General features: G+C 34.3%; 2 protein-coding genes across 2 annotated transcripts; one reads left to right on the top strand and one right to left on the bottom strand.

Annotated features, from left to right (window-relative positions):
• Positions 1–238: 238 nt before the first annotated feature.
• On the bottom strand, positions 239–4,023 carry LOC108461942 (uncharacterized). The gene is made up of 9 exons (XM_017761936.2): positions 3,552–4,023; positions 3,252–3,469; positions 3,018–3,132; positions 2,335–2,424; positions 1,999–2,172; positions 1,777–1,896; positions 1,246–1,356; positions 1,077–1,158; positions 239–535 (listed from the first exon to the last, which is right to left on the bottom strand). The coding sequence occupies exons 1-9, from the start codon at positions 3,702–3,704 to the stop codon at positions 483–485; spliced, it is 1,116 nt and encodes a 371-aa protein (XP_017617425.1). The 5' UTR covers positions 3,705–4,023; the 3' UTR covers positions 239–482.
• A 728-nt stretch (positions 4,024–4,751) lies between these two features.
• On the top strand, positions 4,752–8,365 carry LOC108462954 (beta-glucosidase 40-like). The gene is made up of 12 exons (XM_017762872.2): positions 4,752–5,075; positions 5,732–5,789; positions 5,960–6,018; positions 6,125–6,200; positions 6,309–6,380; positions 6,466–6,553; positions 6,637–6,883; positions 7,041–7,380; positions 7,512–7,543; positions 7,670–7,772; positions 7,871–7,979; positions 8,098–8,365. The coding sequence occupies exons 1-12, from the start codon at positions 4,944–4,946 to the stop codon at positions 8,276–8,278; spliced, it is 1,497 nt and encodes a 498-aa protein (XP_017618361.1). The 5' UTR covers positions 4,752–4,943; the 3' UTR covers positions 8,279–8,365.
• Positions 8,366–15,702: the final 7,337 nt, after the last annotated feature.

Genomic DNA, 15,702 nt, shown 5'->3' with positions numbered 1-15,702 from the left:
GAATCAAATTAAACTTTTTAACTATAGAGAAGGCCCAAAATTAATTTTTTTTTCATTTAACAAAAGGTTAAAAAGAATCAAATTAAATTATTAAAATTTGAAAGAGACTAAAGTTGCAATTGTATCATTTAACCATGACCCCTGCTCACTCAGATAAAGTCGACTTTTTTTTTTTTTTTTAATTAACCACAAATTCTTGCAAAAATCCAATTATATTGCAAGATTCAGATTCAGGACATGTATGAAATCTTTATCTTATTCAATAATAGAGTGAAACATGCATTACAAAGACTCTTTATGCAGATGATACAATTAAATATCAAAACACATTAAATAGTTTGAAATGTAGATTATACTCCTACCTAAAATGTTTGTTCTTACATCACATCAATAAAAAATTGTTCACAACAGTAGATTTGTTATTTTTTATTCTACCAAAATGAATTCACAAATGGTGAGTGTCACTCAGACTAAGTTGATTCTCATATACAACCTCTAAAGGTATCAATGAGTATATTTTCATCCAGATTATGGCCTGCAAAAACCATTTTAAGAATTTAGTCAAATAAGTCTTTTGGAAAAAGAAAAGGGTTAATTCTACTAAACATCTTCAAACTATGGCTCAAATTTTAAATTGGTCCCAAACTTCGCAGCTTCCTAATTGAGTCCTCAAATTATCATTATTTGTATTAGGTCTTTCTGTCAACCTAGTAGTTAGTTTAATCGCTAAATGCTAACCTAGATCTAAAGTGGAACATATTTAAAAGACAATGGTCATAATTTAAACATGTGTGTACCTATCCCCTGGATCTAACCTGTTAAAAAAATAGCCCTCATAATTTTTTAATGACAAAAGCTGATTTTTTTCACACATTGTTTCCATGCAATAAGTACATATGTTTTAAATATGCTCCAAGTTAGATTCAAGTTGGCATTTAACACATGATGACAGTTAGGCTGACAGAAGGACTTGATTGATACAATACTAATACTTTGATGACTCAATTAGAAAATTTTGAAGTTTAGAGACTAATTCAGAATCTGGTTCATAAATCGGCATTAGTAGAGTATATTACCAATAAAAACTATCCGGTTCATCTGCTTTTCCTCGTTTCTCCATTGGCGAGTAGGAACGATCTCGTATATCTCTCTTACAGCCTGTAGAATGTTCAACGAGTAATGGTTCATAAAACATATTGTTGGTGCCAAAAACAAACTATTTTCGATAAAGGCATGTAACATTACCTGCAAAGTATGTAGTTGATCAGAGTTTCCAACACGTAAAACCCCTTTGCAGCGATATACATCCATGCCATATTTCTTATCCCAGAGAATCTCCTCAATCCACAAACGGACCTAAAAGATAGTACGAGCAACCATGGAACAATATAAATGTCCCTTGCATATTCGAAAATAAATGATTCAGAAAGTAGACTAATGCATGACAAATATATTCTTCATGCAGAAAAAGATAACTATGGATTGTCGAATAACCTGACTTACGTACTTAATGAAGCCAATACAATACAATACAAACTGTTACTTCTAATGATTATGTCATGGCTTATGCAAAGAAAACTATAAATGAATTCAGCTACAGGCTTGTCTCAGTTGACTACCTAAAGAATCAAGCATCGCATTTGTGAGCATGAAACACGGCTGCAAGTCATCCATCTAATGCAGTATCATAGTGACAAAATACAAGACTTCTCTGGAATTGAGAAATTACATCAACTTGTAAGTGAATGAATCTAATAAATTGTGTCCAGAAGCCACCTTATGAAGATCAACAGCCTCCATCTGATTAATGCATAGTGTGCACACACCGCTATCATGAAGATCTCCGGAAGATAATGATTTGCTTTCTTCTAAGAGGGCTTCTAAATGAGTGGCATGCTAAACAATTGGAGGAACCAATGAGGGCAGTATCAGTTAAAAGAGAGGATAGCATGATCTAAGAATATGTATACTATGATGATTGAGTTTTGTAGGACTAACTGTAGCATCATATGCTTGCCGGTTCAGTATCTGAGACAAGTCTACTTCACATCGAATAGAACGAATGATATTGGCAAGGGAGTTTATGCTATGTATTTCATTTTCCAGCTCCTCTAGAGCACCTTCAGATTGCTCTTGAGAAACCAAATCAACCTTATTAAGAATTACAACATCCTACAAGAGAGGACAAAACTTTTAGTGGATAAACACCGAGCACCTATGCAAGTAGCCAGTGAATATCAGATAATAAATGAAATAATGGTCTAGCCATTTGTAAAAAAAGGCAAAAGGTTGTTCCCGTAGGATGTAATATGTAAGTTGAGTGATCAGAAGTACCGCAAATGCTATTTGAAGAAATGCTTCAGGAAATGAGGAAGAGTCACGATGCCTGTTTAGCTGAAACCGCAGGTTTTTGGCATCTACAACCTATTCAAGCAGCAAAAGAGAAAGATGATGAAGAAATAGCGTTGGTTGTTTCGAGTCATCTTTCTTCAGCACAGAAAAGTGTATATCAATAACTTAAGCTTCACAATGTCTAACAATACATAAGCAAAACATTGATGTGTATATAGGCAACATGAAAGAAAATACATAAAGACAAATACCTCAAAGTAATACACAACAAATACGAAGTTTCTATTAAATTACTTGCATAATGTACTAAAACATGCCTGCTATTCAGTTCAATATGCTAAGCTAAGACAACTATAGGAACATGAAAACCCGTTATTCAGTACAATACACTAAATTAACGAAAACTATAGGAACATGAAAACCGGTTGTTCAGTTTGATACACCGGTTTCATGACATTCTCAAGAAGTAATCCACATTCAGAAAACTATACAAATACGTTCCATATAACCACATAAGCATATTGATTAAAGAGAACGATGGCAGCAAATTGAACACAAAAAGCCCATAAAGAAAAAGGACAACAAGGAATCTAAATGCCACACACACAATCTATCCAAAGTCGTTGAATTCATATTTGAGACCGTAAATGTACTTAGTCGCTTACAGTAACTACAGAATCAAGCTTGACTGAAGATTCCAGTTGATCATCCAGCCAAAGAACGGATGCCAGAGGAGCAGGGTTTGCTAACCCTGTGGTCTCTAACAGTATATGATCAAGTCTATCAACAAAAAAAAAAAAAAATTCACCGGTCATCACATAAAAAATAACCCAAACACTGTTGATAATCAAGTTTAGTGTTGAAAAAGTTAAAAGAAGGGTGAAATGGGGTAGTCTCACTTTTTCTTCATTTGAACAAGTTGTTCCAGTGCTTGAACCAAACTATGTTTAACAGTGCAACAAACACACCCATTAGCTAGTTCAACCCATTCTTCAACAAGGGCACCACTTTCTCCTTCGTTTATCATAGCCCTTTCAACTCCAATCTCTTCACCAAACTCATTCAAAATCACAGCAATCCTTTTCCCATGTTGGGCATTCAATATATAATTAACAAGCTAAAAAAAAAAAAAACACTTTCATCAGCTATAAGAAAGATAATCAAAACAAAAAAGTGTTTTGATGAGTTGATTTAATTACAGTGGATTTGCCAGCACCGAGGTAGCCAGTGATGACTGTTACCCCAACTGAAACGTAGTCGTTTTGATGTTTCTCTTGATCGGATTGGGAAGGTTCCTCCACCGTTTGGTCAATACGAATAGCAAGAGGTGGCTCTTCTTGGTCGTCAGCCATTATTTTTCCTCCTTCCCTTTTGCGTCTCAAAAAAACTTTGGGGTTTATGGGATTTTGGAGAAATATGGGTCCTCAATCCTTCTCTTATACTCATAGGCCTACATGCTTGATTTTGAAGTGGAGTCCGCTTTCAATGCTTTGGAGCTTGGGTGAGTCAACCCAGTGCTGGTTTTGGGCTTTTCCAACCCTAAAAAAATAGTTTTCGATGTTATATCTGTTGATGCAAAGATTATCAGAATGGATCCATAACATGATGAGGTATTGTTCCTTTTACAAGTTAAGATCGTTTCCATAGCTTTGTTCACTGAGAAAGGACATAGTGTGACACTTGCTATATATAATTATGATGTGAGATTATATTTTTTTATTATAGAACACTAGACCTTTCCTTAAATAAGGACGTGGATTGTGTTTTTATTAAAGTTTTCATAAATATCATCAATTGTTGATATTTTTTTGGTGATGGGATGAGCTTGAATGTAATTTTTTAAGATAAATATTTAAAAATTTAGAGTTCATTCAAGATTAATATGAATAAAAAAGTGTCGAAAATTATGCTTCTTGATGCTGTCTCATACTTAAATGAGGAATGCAAGTTAAGAGTGTATCGAGAGAAAATAGATTATACCTTATTTTTGGGTTGCCCAAGAGAATGCTTTGAGATTATTTATTGGTGGACAATCTGGCCATGTTGGCGTGCTAGTTTGCCTAGCAACCAAATTATTGAGTTGCAACCTTTGGGTTTTAGTGTCCTTTATGACAAGATTATTGATCCTAACAAGCTACTTGTCGTCTCAACTCAAGTAATTAGCTTTCATATCGATAAGGGGCAAAATTAAATCTTTAATTTCTGTGTGTATAGTCTTTTGTGTTCACATTTTTTTAAAGAAATAAAATTCAAATATCACATCAATTCGCTGAAGTATTTTTGCTCAAAATTAGGAGTGGAGGCATGGCTGAAAGGACAAAATCACAAAGCCCTATCCAATCGCACTTTGTGGCTGGTACGTTGGGCAGGTAAAACAAGAAAACACCAACAGGGTCGGGCATTCCCATTGCCATTGGTAATATAAACAAAACATACCAGAGAGGAAAAAAGCATCCTTAGAACAAGAAAAAAGCAACATACTTGCATATATATAGATACACAAACTAATATTATATAAAAGCAAATAGAAAATCAATACAAAAATATCCTCTTGTTGAAGAGAAATTTATGTTAGAAGAAAAAATAAAAACATGCATACGAGGAAAGGCATTGCTTTAGCAATAACAATAGTTGTTGTTGGAATTCAAGCAGGCTTGTCTGAGATCAATAGAGCCAGTTTTCCAAAGGGCTTTGTTTTTGGAACTGCTTCTGCTGCATTCCAGGTTTTGGTCTTTTAATTTCTTTTCTTAAATTATTCTTTTCAAGGCAAACTCTGTATATGATTTGGGTATTGTTTGTTTCATCTAATTTTGAAGTTTACATAGCAATAAATAAATAAAAAATACCCACAGCTCCTAGTTTTCCTGGAAAATAAATAGTATCAACTGTTCCTTTAGTGGTTCATTCAAAAAAGGGATAAGAACTTGGGATTCAAATGTCAGACTTTGGAGAGCAGGGTTTTGTTGAGGTGGGATAAAGTTAAAAAATTTGGAGGGCCAGTGCTAAAAAGAGTGTTTCAATAACTTAAATTGTTCATTTAATAAATGAGCTAAAAAGGTTAAACTGAATTAGTTATATCTGAAAGGGGGCTAAAAGAGAAATTAGACCATTTAACCGAATAGCCTTGAAATTTTGACAATGAAATATTAAACCTTGGAAATAACCAAGTCAATGATTTGTTCTTTAGAAGGATTGAAGATACTAAAATGGCCTCTATGTACCCTTTTTCTTAATGGAAAGAATTTATGATATTACTAGCGTAAACTCAATTTGTTTGCTGTTGAAATGAAGGCTTGAATCACATGCCATATTAATTAAAACAAGTTAAACAATACTGATAATTACAACTCAGTTTTTTTAAATATTATATTTTTTCCAGTACGAGGGAGCAGTGAAGGAGGATGGAAGGAGACCAACTATTTGGGATACATTTTCAGGTATATGTACCTTAGCCATATTCATATGCAGATATAATGTATGATCCTGCAAATATATGAAAAAGTTAAAAAATAGAATATACCCGTGCTGAATTATATACCTGTACGTATTCAAGATTCACTTGAGCTCGGATTTTTAGTGAAATGGAACATTTATTCCATGATTGCAGGGATAATAATTGATGGAAGTAATGCTGATGTTGCTGTAGATCAGTACCACCGCTATGTTGTAAGCCTACAACAAAACCAGCATCGGCAATTTGCTCATATCAAATGATTTGATTCATTTTCCTCCAATATATGAACAGCATGTAATTTTGTTTCCATGAAAACAGGAAGATATACAACTGATGAAAGACATGGGGATGGATGCTTACAGGTTTTCAATAGCTTGGTCTAGGATATTCCCTAGTGAGCTTCCCAATTTCACTTGCTCTTAAAGCTTTTATCTTGCAAGAGATTTAAAAAAAATGGTGAAAAAATGTGCAAGAGTTTGTCTTTTTCTTAAAATTGGAACAGATGGTACAGGAGAAATCAATCAAGCTGGTGTTGATCATTACAATAATCTCATCAATGCTCTACTTGCTAAAGGTATTGTTTACTTATGCCTTCAAAAAAAGAATTTGATATATGTGTTTATATATATAGAAGCATTTTTTATTGTGTTGTGATGCAGGAATTGAACCATACGTGACCCTTTACCATTGGGATCTCCCTCAAGCATTGGAGGACAAGTACATTGGATGGCTCAACCGCCGAATTATGTAAAGAATGATCATTGAAAATCGTCTGTATATTCGTGTTCTTAATCTTTAGGCGTAATAGACATGGGTTTATACATTTGCAGAAAGGATTTTGCTTTGTATGCCGAGACATGCTTTGAGAAATTTGGTGACAGGGTGAAAAACTGGATCATATTTAACGAACCACGTACGTTCACTGTGCAAGGCTATTATTCAGGATACGAAGCACCAGGGCGCTGCTCGTCACTGTTGTGCAAGGTTGGAAACTCTACAACTGAGCCTTACATAGTTGCCCACAATGTTCTCCTCTCTTATGCAACAGTTGCAGATAGTTACAGGAGAAACTACAAGGTAAGAAATTTGGGTTACTTTCAGATTGGTTTTTGTCTAATCTGAACATGAAACAGCTGGTCGGTTCACTTTGGACCGTGTCTATGCAGACAACATCGGTAGTTTCACATTACCTACAGGATAAGGTACCGTTTTAAGATCAATTGTCTGTATGCAGGAGAAACAAAATGGATCAATTGGGATATCATTGGATGTTAAGTGGTATGAACCGGTGACAAATGCAACAGAGAACATTGAAGCAACTCAAAGGGCCCAAGATTTTCAGCTTGGCTGGTTTCTTGACCCATTGATCTTCGGAGATTATCCAAGCTCAATGAGAAGCCAAGTAGGAAACCGTCTGCCAACTTTTACGGAATCCGAGTCTGCACTTCTTAAGGGATCATTGGATTTTGTTGGCATCAATCATTACACTACATATTATGCAAGCGAAAATGCAACTAATTCGATTTTCGATTTGCTTAATGATTGTGTCTCAGATGCCAATGCCTTTGCTATACGTAAGTAAACTGCACCCCTTGTGTACAAATTCTCGTTTCCGAACTGGAATTGTATTGCATAGCTAATTACAAGAGTGAAGATATCATAAGCCATTTACCTGAAGATGCTGCTCTGTTCTTAATGCATGCAGCTTTCAAAGATGGGAAGCCTATAGGAGATAAGGTATACAAGTCGAATTTTAGTCTATCATTTCGGGAACAACCGATTATGACACATATTCTTCATACTTGTTAATCTATCTGGTTCATTCAATCAAGCAGAAAATCCGATATCGTTTCCGCATTGCAGGCAAATTCTATATGGTTATACATTGTACCTTATGGCATGAGAAGTGTAATAAAATACATCAAGGAGAAGTACGGAAACCCTTTAGTCATTATCACAGAAAATGGTAAATATATATGGTAATTAGTTCAGTTCTTCAATGACCCCTTTTTATTCAGCCATTACCATGAAGAGCTAAATTGTCATTTTGTGATTTTATTACAGGAATGGATGATCCAAATAACTTATTAACCCCAGTTAAAGATACTCTCAAGGATGAGAAAAGAATCAAGTATCACATTGATTACTTAACTAACCTTCTTGCTGCTATCGAGTACGTTCACTACGCCCCTTCGTTAACCATATGTTACTCGAAATTTTCATTTTTTTTTTTGCAAGTATCCGAATCCCGACACCTATGTTTGATGTAGTAAACTAATATAATGGTGCAGGGAAGATGGTTGTAATGTTAAAGGGTATTTTGTATGGTCTCTTCTGGATAATTGGGAATGGGTCGCTGGATTCACTTCGAGATTTGGTCTATATTTTGTGGACTATAATGATAATCTCAAGAGATACCCCAAGAACTCTGTTAAATGGTTCAAGAACTTCCTTTCATCTGCTCGATCATAAAAAGTAATATATGATTCACACGATTTGGACATGGATGCATAATATTATCCTTTTAAATATATGGGCTTTTTAATTGTGCAAAACAAATGCTCATGTATTCGATATACTATCACATACCTGCAATTGGTCTACTATCACATGGTTGCAACCGGTTGACATGATGTTAATGCATCAACTACAACCTGGACATATAAGAGCGTCGTACTCAACGACATTGTTGGAGGGGGGGAATTCAAAAGTTAAGCCATATTGCCTACTCCTTCCATGTGGATCAACCAAAATTATGCTTGCCCCTGAAATTCTCTTTAAGGATGAGCGGTCCACATGGAAAGCTCAGGATCAACGGTATGAGATGGACTATAAGGAAGTTGATTGAGCAGTAAAAGAGCATTCTGCAACAAAATCTGCTAACTTCGTATTTTTATTCTCTTTCTTGGCAAATAATCTAAACCAAACTCATTGGGCTTAATGCTCCATCTAAACATTCCGCCTAAGGAATCAACCTAACTTAATACTTCTTTCAAAGGCTAATCAGACAATATTGATAGGGTTACACTATTAGAGCTACACTCATTAAAGAAAAACTTACAAAAATTATTCAAAGACCATACCTTGCCAAACTTAATTTCCTTGGTTTTGAAAAATTGGTACGCTTTAAAGTCATCGCTATCACACGATTAAAATTGACTCACGTTAAAACAACCCTTAAAAGTAAGGGTAAATAAATTCCTAAAATTATTTGAAGAGGTTCCTCTTAACGTTTCTTACAGCGCAAGAAATATAAAATAGATTCCAAGATACCTTAGACAACTATCCGGGGCAACATGGTACAATTAGTCTTTGTAAACCAAGGATGAAGGGGTACATAAAAATCTGCTTCAAGCATGAGCAAAGAGAGAAAAAAAAACCATTCCATCGACAATCGCTTCACTCATGCACTACACTCCCAATCGAACCAAGAAGTCATACCTATAATGACATGGTGGCAAACATCGCAAGGCTAACATAGTTGTAATCTCCTAGGATCCCTAGTGAGCCTTGTCAACAAATTGACTCAAGTTAAGTAACTTAAAGCTGCCTTTTGTATAGTGACAATTATTATACCGTTACCTTAGCACCCCTTAGCAAACAACCCAAAGACTATATGAACTTGGTGAAGCCAGGCTTGTGACCTCGTTAGGAGAATGCCTCTCCTACACATCTGACACAATAGATGGGTCTATACAATTCAAAGAATATATATGAGGAAGAGTTCTTTATAGTACTCATTGTCGAAACCATTTTCAAATCGAGTTTTGAAAAAATGGGAACTGATTTTAAAAAACGAAAACGGGAGTCGCCATCAATCTTTTTAGGTGTGATTGGATCACCTTTAAAACATTTTATTCTAAAATAATTAGTTTTGGTCCACGAAATAAAAGAACGGGTTCGGAAGTCGGTTACGTACGAGGAAGGATTAGCACTCTCGTAACGCCCAAAAAATTGGTACCTAATTGATTATCCAATGTCTTTAATGACGGAAATTTAAAAAAGAAAAAAAAATTTAAGATGTAGTCCCCTTTAAAATATTTTAACTTTGAAAATCGGGATTCACTCGCGTCAAAGTATTGACATTAAGTTAACCTTTTTTGAAATTCCTATCTCGAAATAGCAAAACGCTATATCCAATAAGTTAGGACATATTGCTTTGAAATTCCAAGATACTGGCTTGCATTTAGAAAACCTTTAAAAAACTTAGAAAGGTGCTTAATTATTCGAATTCAACGAGAAAAGTGACAACCCAATAAGTTAGGGCACTACTTTCTCGAAATTTCCAAACACCAAGCATCGCCTTATTTGCAAAAAAAAATCTTATCTCGAGGTAATAAGATGTCATATCCAGTGAGTTAGGACACAACACCTCAAATATCAGAGAGTAAGTATTTTATTTAACACTCGTATTATGATTTAAAAGAATATGCCGTTATTTAGGTTAAACGTGAGAGAAAAAAATCGAAATCCAAAGAAGTTAGGGCACAATTGTCTCGGATTACCAAATACGAAATATTTACTTCAGTGAAAGAATCACTATCGGGTTGGATAAAACCTAAATTCGTAATGAAACGAGATAATAAAGAATGCATAACAAATAAAAATTGATAACTATAACAGGATAAACATAAACACAAATATGAATACTAACGATAAATACGAAGGTAAGATAAATGGGCGAATAAATAGTAAGAAAGGAAATAATGAATAAGCTAAATGTTTGAAATTATTTAAAAAAAACTATAAATAGAATAGATGATGAAATAATAATAAAAGTAATGATATGTAAATAAAATAAATATGCTAAAAAATATACAGTTATCAAATTAGTTAATATAAAATAATAACGATAAGTAAATACAAAATAAAAGAAAATATAATAACAATAATAGAAAAATACAACAATAATGATAGTAAAAGATATAATAACCTAATAATATAATAGTAATAGTAACAATATGACGATAATAGTAAAAATAATATATTAAATAATAGTAATAAAAGTAATGCTAATAATAACAATAATAATAATAATAATAATAATAATAATCTATTAAGTTATAATGAAAATAATGATAATGATGATATATTAGATAATAATAGTAAAATAATAAGTAACAATGATAAATTATAATAATAGTGATGAGAATAACAAGTGATGATAATAACAAGAATAATAGTAGTAATAATATATTAGTAATACATAATAGAGTAGTAAAAAAAATATAGTAGTTATAGTAATAATAATATAAACAGAGTATATATATGTATGAAAAATAATGATAGTAAAATATAATAATAGTAATAATAATAATGGAATGAAGGTAATAATAATATTAAAGTAAAGTAAACAAAATAATACTATATATCAATATATATATACATATAATGCAAATACACACTACCATATAATAATAATAATAATAATAATAATAATATAGAAATACAAAGAGCAAATAAAAATATTAAATTTAAAAAACAATACTATATATAAATGTATATACATACATATATGTACATAAAATATACACTAATATATAATAATAATAATAATAATAATATTAAAATGCGTAAAGTAAATATGATATAATAGTAATATTAAAATGACGTAATAAAAATAATACTTATATATAGAAATGTACATACGTACATATATAATAAACATACATTAATTAATAGTAAAAACAATAGAAGTGCTAATAAGACTAGCATTAGAATGAAATAAGAGATAAATGCAAACATAATAATATAAATAAGGTAAATGTAAACAATAAAAAATAATAGGAAGGACATAATCGAATCTGAGAGCAATATTTTGGGGCAAATCCGTAATAAATAAAAGAAGAGGGATTAATTCACACATGCAAATAACCGGAAGGACTAAAACGGACAATAGCCCTTTGACCCAAAAACGCAGACTTTGATTCTATCCCTTATTTCTTACTACGATTGGAGTGAATATAATGAAACCCTTTGAACCTTTTTGATTGCTATTGATATACTGATTTTTTGTTCTTGAATCTCAAAAAAAAGAAAAATCTCCTCTTGAATCTAAAAAAAAAAATCTCTTCTTGAATCTCAAAAAAAATCTCTTCTCTCCAAAATACAATAGATTCCTCTCTCCAATTCCCCCTCTCCCTTGTTACAATGAACATAGGGCTCTTTTAGAGCCCAAAATCCAAAGAAAAAAAATACAAAGAATTTCATTTTCTATTGTTTTTCTTTGTTGCCCTTTTTTTGTCTTCTTTTGCAGGTATGGAGTGGTGGAGAAGTGCTATTTGTACTTATCAATGCAACTAAAGTAGTGGGATTAGGTGATTTAGGGTTTCTTTTTCTTTTTTTTTTTTTGTTTTTTGTTTTGGGTATTGGGCTAATTGGGCTAGGGTTAGATATTAGGTTTGGGTTTAGTATTTATTTATTTGGTTTATTGGGCCCCGGGTAAAATTTGGGCCATACAGCTGCCCCTCTTTACTTGTTGTTGTGTAACAAGAACAGAGCAAAGACTATAAAAGGACCAATTTTGCCCGGGCTCGCCGAGTCTTGAGTTCTTGATCTGCTTCTTCGATCTGTTCCCCATAAACATAGGGATGCCAAATCTGCTGTCGTCAACTTGTTCATTATAAACACAGGGATGCCAAATCTGCTATCTTCAACTTGTTCCCTATAAGCACAGGGATTCCATGCTGAAATCTTCGATCTGCTTCGCCGTAAGCACGTGAATGTCGATTCGCTATCTTCGATCTATTCCTATAAGCAGGGGATGCCAAATCATTGTTTTCAACTTGTTCCCGACAATACGGAGATGCCAAATCATTTTAGATCTGCTTCAGTGAAATCATCTGAAGGTTGGATTTGCTATGTATCTGCTCTCCGTCGAAATGGAGATGCCAGATCTATTATCTTGGATCTGCTTTGGTGTGGGAACATCTAAAAGTCAAATCTGCTATGTCTTCAATTTGTTCCTTGTAAGCACAAGGATGCCAAATCATCTTGGATCTTGCTTCAGTATAAACATCTGAAGGTTAGATCTGCTATGTATCTGCTCTCCATTGAAGTGGAGATGCCAGACTTCGATTTGTTCTCTGACAATACAGAGACCACAAATCATCTTAGGTTTGCTTCATCGTAATCACGTGAAAGCCAAATCAGCTATGTCTTCGATTTGTTCCTTATAAGCACAAGGATGCCAAATCATCTTGGATTTTGCTTCAGTATAAACATCTGAAGGTCAGATCTACTATGTATCTGCTCTCCATTGAAGTGGAGATGCTAGACTTTCATTTGTTCTTTGACAATACAGAGATGACAAATCATCTTAGATTTGCTTTCACGTGAAAGCCAAATCAGCTATGTCTTCGATTTGTTCCTTGTAAACACAAGGATGCCAAACCATCTTGGATCTGCTTCAGTGAAATCATCTGAAGGCTAGATCTGCTATGTGTTTGCTCTCCATCAAAGTGAAGATGCCAAACTTCGATTCGTTCTCTGACAACACAGAGACGACAAATCATCTTAGATTTGCTTCATCGTAATCACGTGAAAGCCAAATCAGCTATGTCTTCGATTTGTTCCTTGTAAACATAAGGATGCCAAACCATCTTGGATCTGCTTCAGTGAAATCATCTGAAGGCGAGATCTGCTATGTGTCTGCTCTCCATCAAAGTGAAGATGCCAAACTTCGATTTGTTCTCTAACAATACAGAGACAACAAATCATCTTAGATTTGCTTCATCGTAATCACGTGAAAGCCAAATCAGCTATGTCTTCGATTTGCTCCTTGTAAACACAAGGATGCCAAACCATCTTGGATCTGCTTCAGTATAACATCTGTAGACCAGATCTGTTATGCTGCGGCCTATTACTCTACTGCTTAAAGGATTAAGGCCCGTCATCCTGTAGAATGATTATGCTTGATAATTAGGATGCCATGATCAAAATGAGTCAGATGTTCCTAATTAAACATGTTATGATGCAAAATTTTACGAATATGACCCCCAATCCTAGACGTCACCACTCATTCCTTCATTTATTTTTTCAAGCATTATTCTTGCTCAACCTGTAGGCTTGTACCCTTCCTCTAATGCTACGATCTACTGAGGATGTTTGTAAAACAATCTTTTCTTAAAATTGAATCATTGATTTTGTTCATTTTCCCTTTAGATTGAATGAAAGAAATTCCTCGCGTTCCTTCATCCTTTACTTACGTGAATTTCTCGAACAATTGTCCTGTTTTAGAAATTTCAGAGTAATGCGCAAAACTTCGTTTGTAAACATATTTAGTTCATCTATCATTATTTCAATGCAACATGGAAGATGAATAAATCTTTAAGAATAATTAGATTTGAATGAATTAAGAAGAAAGAATACAAAGGAAATTAATCTGAAGGCCTATCTTTAAGAAGGAATAGAATCTAAAGATGGAAAACAAGATAGAAGTTAGATCCTCCAGATATCACCACTTGAGTGCCTATACACCAGTTCCATGAAGTCTTTCTTGAGTTCAAAATATGTTTAAAAGATCTCAAGTACTCTGTTGATGCCCCAGTTTGTAGCATTCTTCGCTCTTTGCAACAAGATCACTGTGTACTCTTCAAAATTTGAGCTGCCCTTATAGGTTTTCAACTCAAAACCCTTTTGGTCACAAGGTGCCCTTTGCGGGTTTTCACCTTGGCCTCTCCGTTTTTGATTTTTTTTTCAAGGCGCCCTTTGCGGGTTTTCACCTTAGATTCTCTTTTCTTTAGACAAAGTATTTTTAACGAGTTCGAGTTCATTGGATTAGGTAAACTTTTCCCATCCATTTCGCTAAGATCAATGCACCACGGAGAAAGCTTTCTTCACGACATACGGCCCTTCCCAATTCGCATCCATTTTCCTCTAAAATTCTTTTGAATAGGAAGGATCTTTTTCAGACAAGGTCTCCTCATGGAATTCTCTTGGTCGAACTTTCTTGTCATAAGCTCGCATCATTCGCTTCGATACATCGACCATGTCGAATGGCTTTTAGCCTCTTTTCTTCAATCAAGTTCAACTGGTCATACCGGATTGAACCCACTCACTTCATCTAACTTTACTTCATCAAAATTCAAGAGAAGGTATTTCTACTTCAATAGGTATACTGCTTTCATCCCGTAAACTAACGAGAATGGAGTTGCCCCAGTAGAGGTTCTGACAGATGTTCAATAGGCCAGGAGTGCAAACAGTAACTTCTCATGCCAATCTCTATAGGTCTTAGTCATCTTCCCCACTATTTTTTTAATGTTCTTGTTGGCAGTTTCTACTGCCCCATTCATTTTTGGACGATAGGGGGAAGAATTGTGATGCTTAATCTTGAACTGGTCGCAAACTTCTGCTATCATTTTGTTGTTCAAGTTCAATGCGTTGTCTGATATGATCCTTTCAAGCATCCCATACCGACAAATGATCTCTTTCTTCAAAAATCGACTCACAGCCGACTTAGTAACATTTGCGTAAGAAGTGGCCTCTACCCATTTTATGAAGTAGTCAATTACTACAAAGATAAATCGATGTCTATTCGAAGCTCTCGGTGATATTGGTCCAATGACATCCATGCCCCACATGGAAAAGGGCCATGGAGAAGTCATAACATGTAGAGGTGAAGGTGGTATATGTATCTTATCTCCATAAATCTGACATTTATGACATTTCTTGGCGTAGTTGATACAATCCCCTTCCATGGTAGACCAATAATATCCAAATCTCATGATTTGTCTAGCCATCGTGAACCCATTTGCATGTGTCCCGCATATGCCTTCATGAACTTCTTCTAAAATTAGCTTAGCTTCCATAGCATCAACACATCTCAAAAGTACCTGGTCTTTCCTTCTCTTGTACAGGATATCCCCGTCCAAGACATAGTCGCAAGCTAGCCTTCT

Source organism: Gossypium arboreum, chromosome 13 (genome assembly GCF_025698485.1).
Source record: "Gossypium arboreum isolate Shixiya-1 chromosome 13, ASM2569848v2, whole genome shotgun sequence".
NCBI classification, from domain to species: domain Eukaryota; kingdom Viridiplantae; phylum Streptophyta; class Magnoliopsida; order Malvales; family Malvaceae; genus Gossypium; species Gossypium arboreum.
The sequence above is the reverse complement of the archived record's forward strand: the minus strand, read 5'-3'. Positions and strand labels throughout refer to the sequence as shown.

Coding starts and splice junctions, on each gene's coding strand:
- LOC108461942 (XM_017761936.2), bottom strand. CDS start 3,704: ATGGCTGACGACCAAGAAGAGCCACCTCTTGCTATTCGTATTGACCAA. Junction 2,173..2,334: donor TTCTTCAAATAGCATTTGCG/GTACTTCTGATC, acceptor CCTCTCTTGTAG/GATGTTGTAATTCTTAATAA. Junction 1,897..1,998: donor GGCAAGCATATGATGCTACA/GTTAGTCCTACA, acceptor CCAATTGTTTAG/CATGCCACTCATTTAGAAGC.
- LOC108462954 (XM_017762872.2), top strand. CDS start 4,944: ATGCATACGAGGAAAGGCATTGCTTTAGCAATAACAATAGTTGTTGTT. Junction 6,019..6,124: donor ATCAGTACCACCGCTATGTT/GTAAGCCTACAA, acceptor CCATGAAAACAG/GAAGATATACAACTGATGAA. Junction 7,381..7,511: donor TGCCAATGCCTTTGCTATAC/GTAAGTAAACTG, acceptor TAATGCATGCAG/CTTTCAAAGATGGGAAGCCT.